The sequence below is a fragment of the Daucus carota genome, chromosome 1 (genome assembly GCF_001625215.2).
Source record: "Daucus carota subsp. sativus chromosome 1, DH1 v3.0, whole genome shotgun sequence".
Lineage (NCBI taxonomy): Eukaryota > Viridiplantae > Streptophyta > Magnoliopsida > Apiales > Apiaceae > Daucus > Daucus carota.
The window spans coordinates 52,678,784-52,697,269 of NC_030381.2; the positions used below are offsets into that span (position 1 = coordinate 52,678,784).

At 38.9% G+C, this 18,486-nt stretch overlaps 2 protein-coding genes across 2 annotated transcripts; both read left to right on the plus strand.

The window, feature by feature from the left end:
- Positions 1-3,429: 3,429 nt before the first annotated feature.
- On the plus strand, positions 3,430-6,722 carry LOC108209171 (ankyrin repeat-containing protein At5g02620-like). The gene is made up of 3 exons (XM_017379954.2): positions 3,430-4,111; positions 5,226-5,770; positions 5,884-6,722. The coding sequence occupies exons 1-3, from the start codon at positions 3,739-3,741 to the stop codon at positions 6,598-6,600; spliced, it is 1,635 nt and encodes a 544-aa protein (XP_017235443.1). The 5' UTR covers positions 3,430-3,738; the 3' UTR covers positions 6,601-6,722.
- A 7,534-nt stretch (positions 6,723-14,256) lies between these two features.
- LOC108224716 (uncharacterized) lies at positions 14,257-16,749 on the plus strand. The gene has a single exon (XM_017399417.1). It carries the CDS (start codon positions 14,257-14,259, stop codon positions 16,747-16,749), a length of 2,493 nt encoding a protein of 830 aa, XP_017254906.1.
- Positions 16,750-18,486: the final 1,737 nt, after the last annotated feature.

The following is an 18,486-nucleotide window of genomic DNA, read 5'->3' on the forward strand; positions in this document are numbered from 1 at the left end:
GAATTATATTGCTGCGAATCTTGGGACTTAACATAAATTAATAACTACTGTGTTTATATGTATTGGATATCAATAATGACTTTTTGAAATAATGTACAGTAAATGTAAGCAGGAGGAATATATGTGTTCAATGTATGGTATTCTTAAGCAAACTTCTATGAATTATTAATGATTTTCTTGGGACCAAAAATTATAAAAAGATTTCCCGAAAAATTATTATCTTATTATTTTATCGAGTTTTTCAATTTTTTACATTTGCCCAAATCGGGACCAGACAAATTTATTATTTTAGAGTGTTTATTAATTTACCGAGTATCAATTTAAAGAGTTTCTACTCCTTCACTCATTTTATTTCTTTCACCCTAATCAAATTAAACATAACATTAGAACAACCGTAGCAATATTAATTATTTCCACTGAAGTTCGATACGGATCTTGAGCCGCCGTCACCACCTGCCGGCTGCGGGTAAACAGAAATAGTTTGGTCAAAACAACTTCTTATACGCTGATCAAACTTGAACATGTTATTACATAAAATAGGGAGATAATTGCATAACGCACTTCTTTACTATCGTTCAAAAACGATTTTATACTACTACTTTAAATGATTCAAATTGCACCCTATTAGTTTAACCCGCGAAAACAGTTTGCAACCCTTCCAATAAATATACATAAACTCGTGCCGTTAATATTAAAAATCAAAGGTCGGTTCAACAGTAAAGCAAAATAAACGATTCGGGAGGTGATTTAGAGAGAATATAGTATGTAGTGTATAATGTATTTAAGATTTGTATTTGGTCAATAAACAATACATATATCTTGTTTACTTTTCTTTGTTATGATGCGATCTGTTACTGATTATATTTTGAACTTTAAACAATTAAAATTTTATGCTTCTCCGTACAAAAAAAGTTGTTAGGAAGAATATAATAAATTATTATTGAGATGAAACTTGCTTTTTAATGATTTCTGTGAGGTGGTCGGAAGCGAAATATTTAAGCATGTATGGAAGTTAGAGGGTTAGACAAAATTAGATATACATATATAGCAGATAAAAAATATAAGGATACGCGGAGGTGATCGAGAAACTTTTAGAATATTTGCCGGATATTTTGGATACTGTAAATTAAAAATGATCAAAATATGTTGCATATAAAGCAAAACCAAAACTTCCTTTGGAAATTCGATACTTATCGACCCAAATAAAAATACATGGGTAGCCCAGAAGGAGTCCTTCAATAAGTAAATACCCATGTGCCTTGGTTAATAATTGGTCAGTACTTTCCATAAGTTTTCGGTCTCCTTATCCCATTCAGTTTTATATATGTTCTTTTCCATTGTTCAATATACATTTTAATATTTTTATAAAATATATTTTTATTTTAGAATTTTCTTTCACTAAATAAATGTTTGAAAAGTATATTTATATTCATATTTTTTCAGAAAATAAGTAAAAATTATATTTTCTAAGAGTTTTAAAATGCAGGTGAAATCCCTATATTTCAATACTTACTTTTTCCCAGCCAATTTTTTATGTTACTTTTTGCCACGCATTTTGATTCTCCTATAAAATATAATTCCATAATATGTTTTTTTATATTATTTTTTCTTGAATAAAAATTTGACATTTATATTTTTATTAAAAATGATAAAATTAAAATAACATTATGAAACTATACTTTACATGAGTTTCAAAATACATGCAAACACTAAACGTCAATAATATGCTGGAACAGATGGAGTATATATTATTGAGTGGGAGAGAAAATTACTTCTCATTCATTTCAATACAGTTTTTTTTATGTCCCATCATTTTTATATATTTCAACTATAATAATTTTTAATAATATATAACACCATCACACATACTAGTTCCACTATCATTATTCTATAATGATATAAACGCTATTAACCTGTTATTTTTTTTCATTACTTCAAATCTATTATTAAATATGAATAAATTCCACCAGCCACTTTTCACTTAAGTTTACACATTTTTTTTACATTTTTCAAACTCAATACAGGAGTATATAATTTGATGGGACCTGGTTGCAGTGAGAATGTGCTACCATTGATTAGGCAGAGTCACAGTGCTGTCACCCACCATAATTATTATTTGCCCGGGCCCTTGTCAGCATGTTTATGTCACCATTATACGAAGAGATGACTGCCAAGATACACAGGTGGCTTGCTAATCTTACTGTGTACGTAACCTCAGGTGTTTATATTGTCGAATATTTATACTGAGAATTCGACATGTATTTTAATATTTATATAAAATACAATTGGATGAATTATTATGTATTTTTTCAAATAAAAATTCAATATCTAATTTTTTATAAAGAATATTTTACAAAAAATTTATAAAATTATATTTTATATGTGTCTTAAAATACGTGTCGATCAGTAAAAAAATGTAAAAAATATATATTTTGATTTAGAATTTGAAAATTTATTTCAAATATGTATTTAAAAAATAAATCTAAATCCCTAATTTTATACATCGTGTGTGTTTAAAAATAATTTTAAAATATAATACATAAACTTTGAGGGTCACATGAGATAAAATAGCTGTTAGAAACTAATATACACATCGTTACCCGTCACATACTTGACCTTACCCTTAGTTTTTAAGGGGTCAGGGTTACAAACTAAAAACTTCAATTTTGGGTACAAATTATCACGTTTCAAAGTGCGGGTACTGTTTTGCTAATGACCCAAATCTAGGAGTACAAAGTGTAATAATCTCTATTTAAAATATAATGTGAGTTTAGTGAAAAAAGTCAAAAACTAATAAATAAAATTAAAATTCTATATTTTATATTATTATATTAAAAACGTATTTAATCGAACGAGACGTTAAAAAAGGAAACGATACTGTAACTAACTTGACGTCTAAAAAACAAAGTTAATTACTTTACGGAGACATATCGGGTCCATGTTCATACAAATTTCTGCATTATTAGAGCATCTCCAATGGGGGTGTCAAGAGAGGTGCCAAAATACCATGTGGCATGACATGGCATAACAATCTTTTTGGCTACCCATTGGAGTGATAGAGGTGCCAAGCAAAGTTGCCAATTTTTGGCACCCTTTGGCACCCTCCCAAAATGGGAAAAATTCATTTATTGTCATAAAAGCCTATAATATCCTATCTAGTTTTAGATAAACAAAATTATAGTATTTTTGACAACTTTAGTTGCCAACCATTGGAGTGAATATTGATAAGAGGGGTGCCAAAAGCAACTTAAAAGAAAGAGAAAATAAGATATTGATATTTTTGATGAATAAGCATGTTTAGCAACTTTGGTTGGCACCTCACATTGGAGATGCTCTTAAGAGGCGGGCCAGTCGACCAATAATTCAAGGGCAATTGAGTCATTAAATTAATTAGGAAGCAACACAACTTTGCAGCTATTCTAGCTTAAATGTGAACGATCTTCCTTTCCTAATCCTAGCTTTACAATAATTTTGGGTGGGTATTCAATACATACACAGTAAAACATATGGACAGGGAACTATATTTAGCTCTCACTGAAGATGGCATTGATGTCCTAAAGGGGAGAGACTGGCTTCAAGTACGTGATCAAATGACACCTACAAATAATTCGGTGCTTCATGTTGCATGCCAACACGGGAGTCACAAATGCGTGCAAGAGATACTTGAACGTGCCGATGAATCACTACTACTTAAGCCCAACTCGAGAGGCGAGACAGCTCTTCATCTAGCAGCAAGACATGCAGGGGCACTTTGACTCTGTTGAAGCACTTATTAGTAAGGCCAAGTCTTGGGAGCAGCAACCTAATGATCTCGAAAACACAACTACGCTTCTGCAAAAGCTGATTAGAGCTTCGAATGTGGAATTTGAGACTGCGTTGCATGCGGCTGTTCGATACAATCACAAGAAAGTAGTTAGAGTGTTAGTAAAAGAAGATCCAGGTTATTCGTATCCTCGGAACAAGTCTGACGAAACTCCACTTTACTTGGCTGCCGCTAGGGGTTACGGGGGTGTGACCAAAGTAATTCTTAAGAAGTGTGAATCACCAACATTCGGGGGTCCCCATGGACGAACTGCTTTGCATGGTGCTCTGATGAGTTCAAGAGGATACGGTACGTACTGTATAATGTATAGATATAATTTTATATTAATACACAATTAAATAGTTTTAAAATTATGGAAGGTTTGTTGATACACAGAAAAATAAAGTCGGATTTCAAAAGAAAGGGAACCGATTGACGGAAAAAATCAAATTAAAAATGGAGGGATTCTGTGAAATCATGTACAAATTTATCGTGTGTGGTGAATTTTAGAAGTGCATTAGATTAAGAGGGGTATATTGGATTGGGATTTTAAAGCATTTTTTTGCATTCATGAAATCCGAGGGTATTCGATTGGGATTTTTTGAAATCCATTAAAATCTTGAGGTATTCAATTGAGATTTTAAATTATGCTACAAAATCTGGTGGTATTCAATTGGGATTTTAAATTATGCTTTAAAATCCGAAGGTATTCGATTGAGATTGTTTGAAATCCATTAAAATCTGATGGTATTCAAATGCTGATGGATTTTTTTTCATTTCATAAAATGATGGATTTTGTGGCATTCTTCAATGTATTTTAAGTTTTTTGAAATCCCACCAAATTCAATGGGATTTTGAAGCATTGTACCTAAATCCTATCAACTCTGCGACATTTCGTCAAGAATCCGCACAAAATCAAAATCCCATACAATCCATTAAAATCTATAGCTAAAAAACAATGTATTAAAATCCCAATCGAATACACCCTAGTAAATTAGATTGATGTAATGATTTATATTAGTTTCTCTCTTTCTATATATATTTTTAACTCTATATCTGTCTAAATATTACTCCCTCCGTCCCTTTTTGGTTTTCATATTTCTATTTTTGTTGGTCAAATTGACTAATTTTTGACCAAAGATTATGAGTCACTCGTTCATTATTTTAAAAAACTGAAAGTTACATCTTAAAGTAGATTAAAATTTATTTTCGATGACATAATTTTTCTATTTTTTCAATTAATAAAATATTAATAAATTTTAATCAAACTTTGATCAATTTGACCGGCACAAAACCAAAGGTGACAACTAAAAAGAGACGGAGTGAGTATTTCATTTCTTTCTGTGAAGTTCGTGACTTGGCTGGCTTACATATAAGCACCTCTATTTAGATGGTAATTATCAATTTTGTGATGATATGACAGAATGCATGAGATTTCTGTTGAGAAGCAACGCAGACCTCATTGAGGTATTAGATGATAATGGATGGACAGCGTTTCATTTTGTGGCAGACAACAATCTTCGGCGTTCTATTGGATATTTATTGGATGCCAACAGAAGTGTGGCATATATAGCAGATAAAAAAGATAAGATGACGGCTCTTCATGTAGCAGCATATAAAGGATACACGAAAGTGATAAAGAAACTTTTAAAGTATTTGCCGGATATTGTGGATAGTGTAGATGGAAATGGTCAAAATATGTTCCATATAGCCTTGAAGCAAAACCAGGACTCCCTTTTGAAATTCATTTTATCAAAAACTTGGAAATTTGATACTTTAAATACACTTATCATACAAAAAGACAAGGAAGGGAATACACCACTTCACCTAATTGGCAAGCTTGGATATCATATTCCTGGATTGCCGCAATGGATACAGAAGATTGACCAGGAAGTAGTAGACGACACAAATTTGACTCCCGCAGAAGCGCTTTATCAGTATTATTCTCCAATCTTAAGGGATGATGAGGTACGTGTGACAAATTGAATTTCAATTTCATATGGTTTTAATTGGTAACATGATAAAGTTTGTTGTTAAATTTATCGATTAGTACTCGCCATTGTTTATATGACCATGTCCAGGAGAACGGTGGATCACATCCAATTAGAGACATTTTTTATAGTTTTTGGGACAATTGGACTGGCGGTAAGATGCCAAAGATGGATCGATCTGATCTAAGAGGTTCCAAAGAAAGGATCGAGATACAAAGACAAAGGGCGAACACACATATGGTAGTGGCTGCACTTGTGACCACAGTCGCCTTAACAGCAGGCTTCGCCATGCCAGGTGGTTTTAACGGCAATCTGGGACCCGATCAAGGGTCCCCATTACTTCTAAGAAAGCCCGCCTTTAATATATTTGTGGTTGCAGATACGGTTGCTCTCTTATTCTCAATTTCCTCTCTGTTTCTTTACTTCTCGTTATCATTCCATCCCAAGAAGAAAGCCTTTTTTACGTTGTTCGCATTGGCTGTAGTGCTCAACATTGCATCAATTGCAGCAATGATGGTGGCTTTCATTGCAGGGACTTACGGTGTGCTGTCACACTCATTAGTTCTGGCCATTGCTGTTTCTACCCTCTCTTCTTTATTCTTTCTCCTTGTCTTTCCTCTTAGCTTTAGAACTTCAATAAACATGTTAACAGTTCCTATAGTTCTATCACGTTCGTGGCTTCGCCAGTTGTATCGCAATATTAGAAATCAGTACCGAAATTCAGGTGTTGTGAGGAGGTGGCGACACTGGGGTATTGTCAGGAAACCATGCCAACCAGCGAGCCCTGTTTGTACAAACTTAGTCTGAACTGTAAAATAATGCTTTCATGAATTTTATTCTGTCAAGCACATTTTAATAATATTACAAGATGATCCTTTGTGTGCGGCAATTAAATGAAATCTACTACCCCATTTTTGTATATTTACAGTGATGAATTGTACGCCCTCTGCCCCTCTCATTTTCTTATAGTTTTTTCACACTGCTCGGACACGCATTTTAAGACGCATATAAAACATAGTTTTATAACTTATTTTTAAAATTTTTCTTTTTTGTATAAAAATTTAAACATCAAATTTTTATTCAGAAGAAAAAAAGTTCAAAATAATTTATCGAATAATATTTTACGAGAGTATTAAAATGCGTGCCGAGCTCCCGTCTATCGATGTAAACAAATGAGGGGGACGGAGGGAGTAACCCTTTATTGTAATCATTTAATCAATCAAGGATATTCAAAAGAGTTTTAACCAATTAGATATCACAGTCTTTAACTTTCTTCTTTACGGACTTTAACCAACCTGCAACCAATCAACGAAAGAACAAAGACCTCATAAAGGTAGCAGATAATAATGGGTGGACGGCATTTCACTACGCGGCACATAACAATCTTTCTGAATTAATGGTAAAATTTTTACTGCAACTGGACAAATCTGTGGCTTACCTGAAGGATAAAAAATACGAGAGAACAGCTATTCATGTAGCAGCAGATAAAGGACACGACTCTGTGCTAAAGGTACTTGTGGAATGTTTACCAGATGCTTGGGAGAGTGTAGACGGAAATGGTCAGATTATTTTGCATATCGCAGTCATGCAAGACCAAAAAAACTTGATCGGATTCATTTTGTCAGGAATACTAAAATTTGATATCAAGAATGCCCTTCTTATTCAAAAAGACAAAGATAGAAATACAACTCTTCACCTGATTGCTAAGTTTGAATGTTATAATTAGCAACAAAAAAAAAAGTTTGAATGTTACATTCCTGAACTCCAGAATACGAATGACTGGAAAGTTGACTGGGATTCAGTAAACGACACAAAATTAACTCCTACAGAAGGTGTTTCATCAAAAATAGTCCGGTGCCCTAATCGACGAGGTACGTGCATGTACTAGCAGAGAGCTAGCTCAACTTAATTTTTATAGTTAATATATTTAGAATGAAGAAAAAATTATTTATCAATAATAAATTATATAATTAAATAAAAATAAAATATGAAATAATATTTTTTTAAGTCAGAACTACTTGTGCAGTATTAAACTATTGTCTAGTCCTTTGGTCGCGACTTATTTTTATCATTGATATTAGATATTCTTCATGAAATATTGTATTCCTATTTTTTTAATCCCTCTGACATATTCATATTTTGATATTAATAAAATTTTATATTTATATAATGATTTTTACAGAAGTGAGAAGGAAAGTTAGTAAGCCTGATGTGGGGTGGTTTATATTCGAGATGTTGATCAGTTTTAAGTTGGTCAAGGAACAAACTTTTTTCCCAAATTTGATAATGTTTTGAATTTTTTAATTAAAATAATTTCATGATATTAACTATTAATTATTTTGTTTTCAAATTTTTAAGTTTTTTGTGATATTAACTATTTATTATGCGGGGATTAAATTCTGCTTATAAAATTTAATATTGTGACCGTGTGATTTATATGTTTTCAGAAAAATTGGTAGATAATAAATTTATTTTGAATTATAAAAGAAATCATCAACAAATTGATTACCGAATTTATTTGGATTAGGAAAAAGAATCATAAATATGCAAGGAGATATCAGTTGCCATATAGGATAGAACAACTTTTCTTTCTCTAATTTAACGGTGCTTATATGTCCTGTATATGATTTAACGGACAAAACTTTTAATAATAACATGACTATATAATCATACGATCAAATTATCTCACTTATGCTTATTATATATAAGTATGTAATATATAATATAATAATTGCATACCGAATATTGTATATATAGCAAAAGCAGAGGATTTAGCTTACTAGCACATGTCACGGGGCATTGTCATTTATGTGAATGCGCCCTGTAGAGTGCAGCTTGACTATTTTCATGGGGTACCATCGTGATCATATCATCATATAATAGAAAGATCAAAGAAGTAACAACTAGATTTATTAAGATTAGATTATTTTAAGGTCTCTAATATTTTATTAAAACTACTGAAAAACATGTGTTTTATTGTACGGGATTGTAACGTGCTGATGACCTTAAGCAGATCCACTTCTCGCGGCACATGGGAAAATGAAAGGCAACTAGGCAAGTGCGATCCATGTTAACTTAAATTTAGCGAGTACGCATTACTCTCGTTTACTCTGTACGCTTCATATAATTAATTCAGTCTGGAGATTATTTTTAGTTAGATAGTATTTAATCTATTTAGAAATATATTTTGTTTAAATTTTTAGTATATAATTTTAAATTTTTATCACATAATTAATATCATTATTGTTAAAAAAATTTAATATTAAAATGTCAGTCATATAATTTTATTCAAAAAATAAAAAATTTATAATGAGGTTAAAATATTAAAAAAAATATGTTTAAAAGCCAATTATACTGTATTTTAAATATAAAATATTTAACATATAAAATTAAGTAAAATCATTCAACATATATTAGGTTTTGACACTAACAAATCTTCTCTGTTCAAATAAAATAGAGGGAGTACGAGGTTACTGGCACATATATATGTCACGGTCCATTGTCATTCATGTGAATGCACCCGTCAGCTTGACTATTTTTATGGGTACCAGATCGTGATCATGTGAAAGAGTTGGACAGCGGTATTGATTGATCAAATTAATATTGTACTCCCTCTGTTTCTTTAAACGTTTCCCGTTTCATATGTCGGGACTGTTCATGACATGAGACAAATTACTTATTTACGTCTAATCTATAAGACGAAATATAGTCATGAGTGATCTTGTTGGATTCGTATTTATGAGTACTTTAATACGGTGAAATTTTTATATTTAATACTAATACGAAATTAAAGATATTAATGATAGAAAGTGTGTGTTGGCAAACGTGATAAAGGCAAACGGGAAAAGTATTTAGGGACGGAGGGAGTACCAATTTTGTATATCCAGAGAATAGTTAAAATTATATCTTCATTATTATATACCTAATTTCTGAAATTTTATAATAATATCGATGTTTATGTTCAAATTTTGATGTCAACTATAAATTCAATAAGTTTCTTTAAATTTATAAAATTTTATCAAAAATATAATATAAAAATAACAAAAAATTAACTAAAAATAATTCACTTATATTAAATTACTTTTTAAATTTACAATTAACTCGGTATTTTGATTGTGTCATATCGTGTTTATTAGGTACAGTTGAAAAATTGTTGTTAGGCACCACATGGCACATACCACTGTCATTTAAATATTTGCATCTTGCTCCAATTAAATGTTAAAGTACATTTGCACAGTATAATCTATGAATAACGGTGGAGTCTATAAATGTAGATGTTCCCCCGCTCCTTGTGTTGCAAATTGAATCGCGCGATTATATACATAATTCTAATTTTATCTATGAAGCATATGGATAGACGCATGTATTCAGCTCTCCTGGATGATCAAGTTAATTTCCTAAAGTGAATGGACTGGCGTGATCAACTCACATATGCAAATAATACGGTGCTTCATGTTGCATGCCAACACGGGAGTAAGAGCTGTGTGGAAGAGATACTAGGACGTGACGATGAATCACTACTATTGCAGACCAACTCGAGAGGTGAGACAGCTCTTCATCTAGCAGCAAGACAGGGGCACTTTGACGCTGTTGAAGCACTTATTAGTAAGGCCAAGTCTTTGGAGCAGCAACCTAATGATCTCGAAAACACAACCACAGTTCTGCAAAATCTGATTAGATCATCGAATGTGGAGTTCGAAACTGCCTTGCATGCGGCAGTTCGATACAATCACCAGAAAGTTGTTGAACTGTTAGTGATAAGTATCCCTTTAAACTACGGGAACCAATGAACCCGGACAGGGAGAACGGGACTCTGAAGCATGATCCCCGACATCACAACTACCCGTCATCACACATGCGGGTTTCAGGAGGTCAAGCCATGACGTCACCAATGTGGGCTGACGACAAAGAATCCTCAAGGAGTATAAATAGAGGAAGAGAAAGAGAAGTCAGGTACGCTCACAAACAATTCCACTATCATTTTCTCTGAAAGACGCTAAGACTGATTGTCACGCCGGAGGTGCGAATCGGTCCCCACCCCCGATCTTGCATTGTTTTGCAGGTTCCTTACCATCACTACCACACTATACTGTCACGAGAAGCCCGGTCATCATCAGCAGAGGTGCGGCATTTTTGGTCTTATCATTTGGCGCGCCAGGAAGGGGGTGGTGTGAAGGAAGTTCCTCCCCTGATCTTCACTGCTTAGGAAACAGAGAAGAAGCATGGCATCTGTAAGGACCGCAACAGAATCCCGAACCAAAAGGGCCCATGATCATACTAACCCAAACCCAGAAAAGACAACTGCGGAAAAGAGCCACAACGACCGATCCGAAGAGCAGTCCTCAGGACGAATCAAGTGGGAGGAAATGAACTTAGAAGGATTAACTGCGAAACAGACGAAAGATCTGAGAGAGACATTGGAAGGACTGAAGGCGAAATGGAAAGAAGGAGAAGGAGAATCCCACAGGAATGATAAACCACCATCGCAGAAGAGGAACCCCAGTCGCAGCGAGAGGGAACAGTCAGTGTTTTCCCGCCTAGGGTCTTCGGAAGCCACATCACACGTAAGGCATGGCGGAGACCACCATAGAGAAGAAACTTGGAGAGATCTGCGCAAGAAAAGAGAAGAAGAGAAAGACAGGGCGGAAAGGAAAAGAAAGCGAGAAGAAGCCCGCAAGGAAAGTAAGACTGAAGACAAAGGATCGGGGAAGACCCCGGAGACAAATGCCCGTCAAGACCTCCTCAACACTATCGACGCGCTCAAGAAAAGAGTGGAAGGAGAAATTAACCCCTTGGAAGGAGAATCCCCGTTCACACAGAGGCTCGAAGATGAAAGGAAGCAAAGGCACCTGAAACACCCCAACATAGATGCTTATGACGGGGAAGGAGACCCCGAGGACCATCTCAACCAGTTTGATCAGCTGGGAAAGTTTTATGACTACAAGGACCTAACCAGTTGTCGCTTTTTCGCTACTAGCCTAAAGGGGAACGCGCAACGATGGTTCAATAGAATCCCTCCGAGGACCATCGACACATGGATGGAGTTTAAAAAACTTTTCCTGGCGAAGTTCAGGGCCAACAAACCGCATGAGATCCACACAGTATACCTGGAGTCCATTAGGCAAGGAGACCTAGAAGACTTGGGAAGTTATCTAAAACGTTTCAAGGAAGCAGTAGACAAGATAGAGGTGGTCAACGAGACAGAGGCACTGATACACCTCAGAAGGGGACTAAATCCGTATGAATGTGAAAAATATATCTGCGAGCTCATGAATCAGAAGCCCGACACCTTGTCTAAGGCCTACGCCTTGGCGTCACGTTTTATAACGGAGGCAGAAACGATGAAAGTCTTAAAGCAAACGAGAGCCCCGCAGACCCAGTCGCGACATAATTATCAGAGGGAGCAAGTGTCTTACCAAAGAACCCGTGACAATCACTCGAAATATCAGGAAGCATCGGCGGCACAAACAGCCGGGGAAGCCTTAGTCAAAAGCATGACCATCCCTGTCATAGACAAAACGCACCTTGCGTCTCCGCCACCACCGCCACCGGACAGGCGAGAGAAAAGGCCTGAACCAGAATTCACGGTATTCAGCATGCCCAGGGAAGACATCCTCAGGGAAATCCGCAATAAACCATTCTTTGTCCCACCTCCACCGATGTGGACGTCGGCCACTGACCGAGACAATTCTAAACATTGCGAATATCACGACACGCATGGGCACACAACGGAGAGCTGCAAGTCCTTGAAACACTTCTTGGAGCGACTACTAAGGCAGGGGCATGTTAACCAATACCTGCCTCGACAGATAGTGAACACAGGATACCAGCACGGGACTCCCGGGTCATCTGGAACCAACGCAAGCGACAAAGGAAAAAATGTCATTAATGTGGTAATTGGAGGCAGCTCGTCTCCCCCTCACGCACAAGGGAACAACATTTACGCTGTAGAGCAGGACACGGCGGTAGACCACACTGTTGTCTTCTCAGACGCTGACCTAAAAGGAACCCAACCCGGGCACACTGAAGCATTAGTAGTCAGTGTAGAGATTTTGGATAACGTCATCAAAAAGGTGTTGGTCGACACCGGGTCATCAGTAGACATATTATTCACACATTGTTGGGAAAGGATGAAGCTACAAGGGTATGAACTTAAGCCGTGCCCCCCGAGTCAAAGATTGTATGGTTTCGATAATAACGCGGTACCCATCGAAGGAGTGGTGCGGGTCCCGGTACAATTCGGAACCTTCCCTAATTCGACGACCAAAGAAGTTAAGTTGTATGTGGTTAACCTCCCGTCAGCCTACAACATAATTCTCGGTCGGCCGGCGTTGGCTACCTTACGGGCTGTCTTGTCTATCACGCACTTGAGGATGAAATTCCCGACACGAACAGGAACAGGAGAGCTTCGAGGTGATACCGCAGCATCGCGGGCATGTTACGGGTCGGCGTTAATGATGGCGCAGACAGAACCCTCGAACTGGAAGCGCGAAAAAGCTGAGGAGAAAAGGAAGGAAAGAAAACAAGAACGGGAAGAAAGAAATCCAGGCAAGTACAAAAAAAGGAAGGAAATCCAAACAATCGAGCAAGGAGATTCCCCGTCACCGGGGATACAAGAGCACGACCACGAAGACGAAGAAAGTCAAAACATTAACCCATGTTTAAAGACATGTTTAGCAAGAGACAAGACACCCGTCATAATCCCCGCCACTGCTGTCGAAACGATAGAGCTTGTTCCGGGAAATACAGAAAGAGTTATCAGCATAGGCGCCGGGTTAGATGTTGTAATGAGAGAGGGGCTGACAAACCTCTTACGGGAGTATGCAGATGTGTTCGCATGGCATCCGAAGGACATGCCAGGACTTAACGAATCAGTCGCTATACACAAGTTGAATGTGCACACGGGAGCAAAACCCAAAATCCAAAAAAGAAGAAATTTTGCACCAGAACGACAAAAGGCGATCGACGAAGAAATAGACAAAATGTTAGAGGCTGGTCTGATATGTGAAGTCACATACCCGAATTGGGTGGCTAACGTGGTCCTAGTCAAAAAGGCCAACGGGAAATGGCGGGTATGTGTGGACTACACGGACCTGAACGCAGCATGTCCTAAGGACCCTTTCCCACTCCCCTCCATCGACCAACTCATAGATGCGACAGCGGGGCACTTGATGCTTAGCTTTATGGACGCCTTTTCGGGGTATAATCAAATCAAATTGGCCCCAGAAGATAGGGAAAAAAACCGCCTTCATTACACACAGGGGGGTCTATTGTTACAAGGTCATGCCTTTTGGTTTAATCAACGCAGGAGCCACATACCAACGGATGATGAACAAAGTGTTTGCAGATCAATTGGGGCGCAATATGGAGGTTTATGTTGACGACATGATCGTAAAATCACTGAAAGCTGAAACACATCTCTCGGACCTGCAGGAATGCTTCAATAAATTACGTGCGAGCGACATGAAATTGAACCCTAGCAAGTGCACTTTTGCGTTGGGATCCGGAAAATTCTTGGGATATCTCGTTAGCGAAAGAGGAATCGAAGCTAATCCGGAAAAGATTAAGGCAATCATCGACATGCAGGCGCCAAGGACGGCAAAGGAAATACAACGGTTGACGGGTAGTTTGGCAGCACTTCGACGATTCATACCCCGCCTGGCCGATAGGTGTTTGCCTTTTTTCGCAACCTTGAAGGGAGCATCCACTTCACGAAAAATTGAGTGGACGGAAGAGTGTCAGCAGGCTTTTGAAGACCTGAAAGCTTATCTGGTTGCACCCCCGCTATTGGCTACTGCAGGACCCGCTGAGACACTATCACTATACCTCTCAGCTTCGGAGCGGGCAGTCGGTGCAGTACTCATCAAGGAAGGAAGCGCAGGACAACAGCCCGTATACTACGTAAGCCAAGTCCTTAAAGATTACGAGATACGCTATCCTCCCGTGCAAAAGGTGGTTTACGCATTGATCACGGCAAGCAGGAAGCTGCGACACTACTTTCAAGGCAGAGATATAAAGGTTATAACTGATCAACCGTTGAAGAAGATATTAAACAAGGCAGACATGTCGGGTAGGCTGATCAACTGGGCGGTGGAGCTCAGTCAGTTCAACATCATCTACACACCCCGGAAAGCTATTAAGGGCCAAGCCCTAGCGGATTTCGTGACGGAATGCACATTCGCAGAGCTGGACACTCATCCCGAAACAAAGCACACACTCAGTGATGACAATGAGACTCAAAAGTCTTGGAAACTTTTCGTCGACGGATCATCTACCAAAGATCGCTGTGGAGCGGGCGTCGTCCTCATTAGCCCCGACGGCTTCCAAATCCTGCAGGCAATAAGGTTCAACTTTCACGCCACGAATAACCAGGCGGAGTATGAGGCACTTATAGCGGGACTAAGACTGGCCAAACATCTGCAGGCCCGCAATATTGCAGTTTTCAGCGACTCACAGGTGGTCGTCCGTCAGTCCACGGGAGAATATGCGACCAACGATCTGGTTTTGGCGAAATACCAAGCCGTCGCCCGCAGTCTACTTGAAGGCTTTCGCAGGCATGAATTACGCCAAGTTGACCGCACAGATAACACGATGGCGGACCTCTTATCTCGACTGGCTGAATCTGAAAAGGAGGCTTTAGAGTCATCAGTATACTTTGAAATTCTACACGCACCAACCACAGAGGGTAGTCAGATACTTGAAATTCACCAAGACGACGCCACGTGGATGACACCCGTCATCAATTTCCTAAAAGACAACCAGCTGCCCGCGGACAAAGACATCGCGGACAAGGTACGACGGCAGGCCGCCAAATACTTCATTGAAAATGACTGCCTATACAAAAAAAGTTTTGATGCTCCCATCCTAAAATGTATCGACGCGGAAGAAGCGAATTATTGTATGCGTGAGGTTCACGAGGGCATTTGTGGGGATCACATGGCAGCAAAGGCGTTGACCCATAAAATCATCAGGCAAGGATTCTTTTGGCCTACCATGTCAACGGATTGCAAAGACTTCGTGAAGCGATGTGACAGCTGCCAGAAGTTCGCCAATATGCCACGACAATCACCGACACTCCCAGCGTCAATCTTATCTCCCATACCTTTCGCTATGTGGGGGATCGATATCATGGGACCGTTTCCCAAGGCAAGAAACGAACTTCAATATGTGATGGTGGCAATCGATTACATGACGAAGTGGGCAGAGGCCAAAGCACTCCGGCATATCACGCAGGAGGACGCCATCAAATTTGTCCAGGAGCACGTAGTCAGCAGGTTCGGTATACCCGTAGTCCTTGTGTCAGACAACGGGACCCAGTTCGTCGGGAGAAAATTCACCAAGTACCTATCCGACTTAGGCATCAAGCATAAAAGGGCGTCCGTATGCCACCCGCAGAGCAACGGGCAAGTGGAGGTGACCAATAGGATCATCGTCCGGGGGCTAGAAAAACGTCTGCATGGTCTAAAGAAGAAATGGCCTGAAGAGTTGTCAAGTGTCCTGTGGTCATACAGGACCACTGCGCGAACGAGTACACAAGAAACTCCTTACAAGTTGTCATTCGGGACAGAAGCCCTGCTACCCGTAGAAATTGGGTCCCCATCACATCGTCTAATCCACTACGATGAGACAGATAATGATTGCGGTTTGAAAACCAACCTGGTCTTGCTTGAAGAAACACGCGAGAGGGCGGTGGAAAATATGGCCCGATACAAGGAAAAAACGAAGGAATATTTTGCAAAGAAGACAAGGGTCAGGACATTCACGACGGGGGACATGGTGCTACGCGCCACAGAAGCGTCTGACCCGCGGCACACTGGGAAATTGATGCCGAAGTGGGAAGGACCATACAAAATTCGCGAGGTCCTTCGCCCTGGCTCCTATAAACTCCAGCGCATGGACGGAACGGAAGTGAACAACACGTGGCATGGAGAAAAGCTAAGGAAGTTCTACGCATGAAAGAGCCACAGCACTAGTAGTTTTTATTTTCCCTAAAAAGTCAGGCGGAACTATGTCATATCCGTCGTAATTGAACAACAAGTCAATGTAAACCACAGGCACAATCTTGGTCATCGAAATGCAATATGAATCTTTTGTCGCAATCGTGATTATATTCACAGACACATAAAATAGTCCCCAAACATAGACAAATTACTCAGACAAAAACAAAACAACGCAGCAGACAAATAAGAACATTTCGGACAAAACACAATATTCAAATACTTCAACATATTCGCAGAAACAGACATAATCAAGGCAAAAAACCAAATAATACTGTCATAAAAGTATCATACTCAGGCAAAAAAAACAAATAATACCAACATCGACCAGAGATGCCCCATTCCGAGTACATAAACGATAACAGTGCTGACAAAAAAGATTACATATTTCACGACTAAACGGAGAGAGGGCGCAGTTTCTGCAAACATCAATCAGCACAGCAAGGCTTAATCCAATTACATACGACAATACAAAAGATAATACACACGATGAAACATAGTTTAAAGGGGTGGAGAAACGCTGGATGACCCAGGAACAAGCTTGCCACTCGAATGGTCACGACGCTGACGGACAAACTCAGTAAAGAAAAGCCCAAATTCCTGCACGGGACGATGAATATCCTCCTTAAAAAACTCACGGCAACCTTCCACGATCTGAACTGACATCCTACCCGCCTCAGTGCCGACAGCTTGTTTAAAAGCGATACTTGCCCGGAACGCAGCCACAGCTTCACGACCCACTTCCTCCCGATCCCTGACCCCGGCAACACTCCGCTTATATTCTTCAACACCACGAGCCATCGCACGATTAAGCTCTTCAGCAAATTCTTCACTCTCTTTGAACGACCCGACAGCTGCTAAACGAGCATCAACAATTTCCCTCTTGTACTCGCCGCTAGACTTGTAGCTGTCTATAACAGCTTCACGAGTAGGCACTTCAGCCAGTGCATCCTTTAGTCCCTCTACCATTACCCCCAGAGACACGAGTGACTCATCCGCTTGTCGACGGGCATCCTCACTCTTCTTCAACCGCTGACTAACTTCAGTTGACGTGTTTTTCATAGAAACAAGACTTCCCTCAGCCCGGGCCAGTTGTACCCGTAAATCATCCCTTTCCTTTAGAACAGCCTCCATGCGTTTTTCAAAGTCGTTTTTCTCAGAAGATACCACATTAGCAAGGTCAGCTTTCATTTTCTCGAGATCCGTCTCCAATCCTTGTCGGTGTTGGTGTAGTCTGTCACAACGGGCCCGTTCCGTTGTCAAAGCAGAAGTCAACCCAGCCAACTCACCAACAACCTAACACATACACAAAAACAGAAGCATGAGAACTAAGCAGATAACAGGATGAAGTAAAATCAAAAGACACAGGTAAAGTAAGTAAACACAACCAGCCCTGCCAAGCGCTCAGCACGTTTTACACGTTTCTGAATTGGACAACCCTCCAACTTCCATTGATCATCTCCGGTCAGAAAATCAGGAAGAAGTGGATACGGTGCAGTGCGAAATAAGAATCCAACCCGTTTTCGCCTCTCCCCAGTCTCGGGAAATTGCTCATACTCATCCTCCGATGAGCTTGTATGAACCACCTGACTTCGACTCCTAACTTGCTCACGGGTCAACATGCCCACACTCCGCGAAGGAACTAACTTCTTAGGCCTTGCACGTTTACCCGTCAACTTGCCACTTTCGTCCCTAC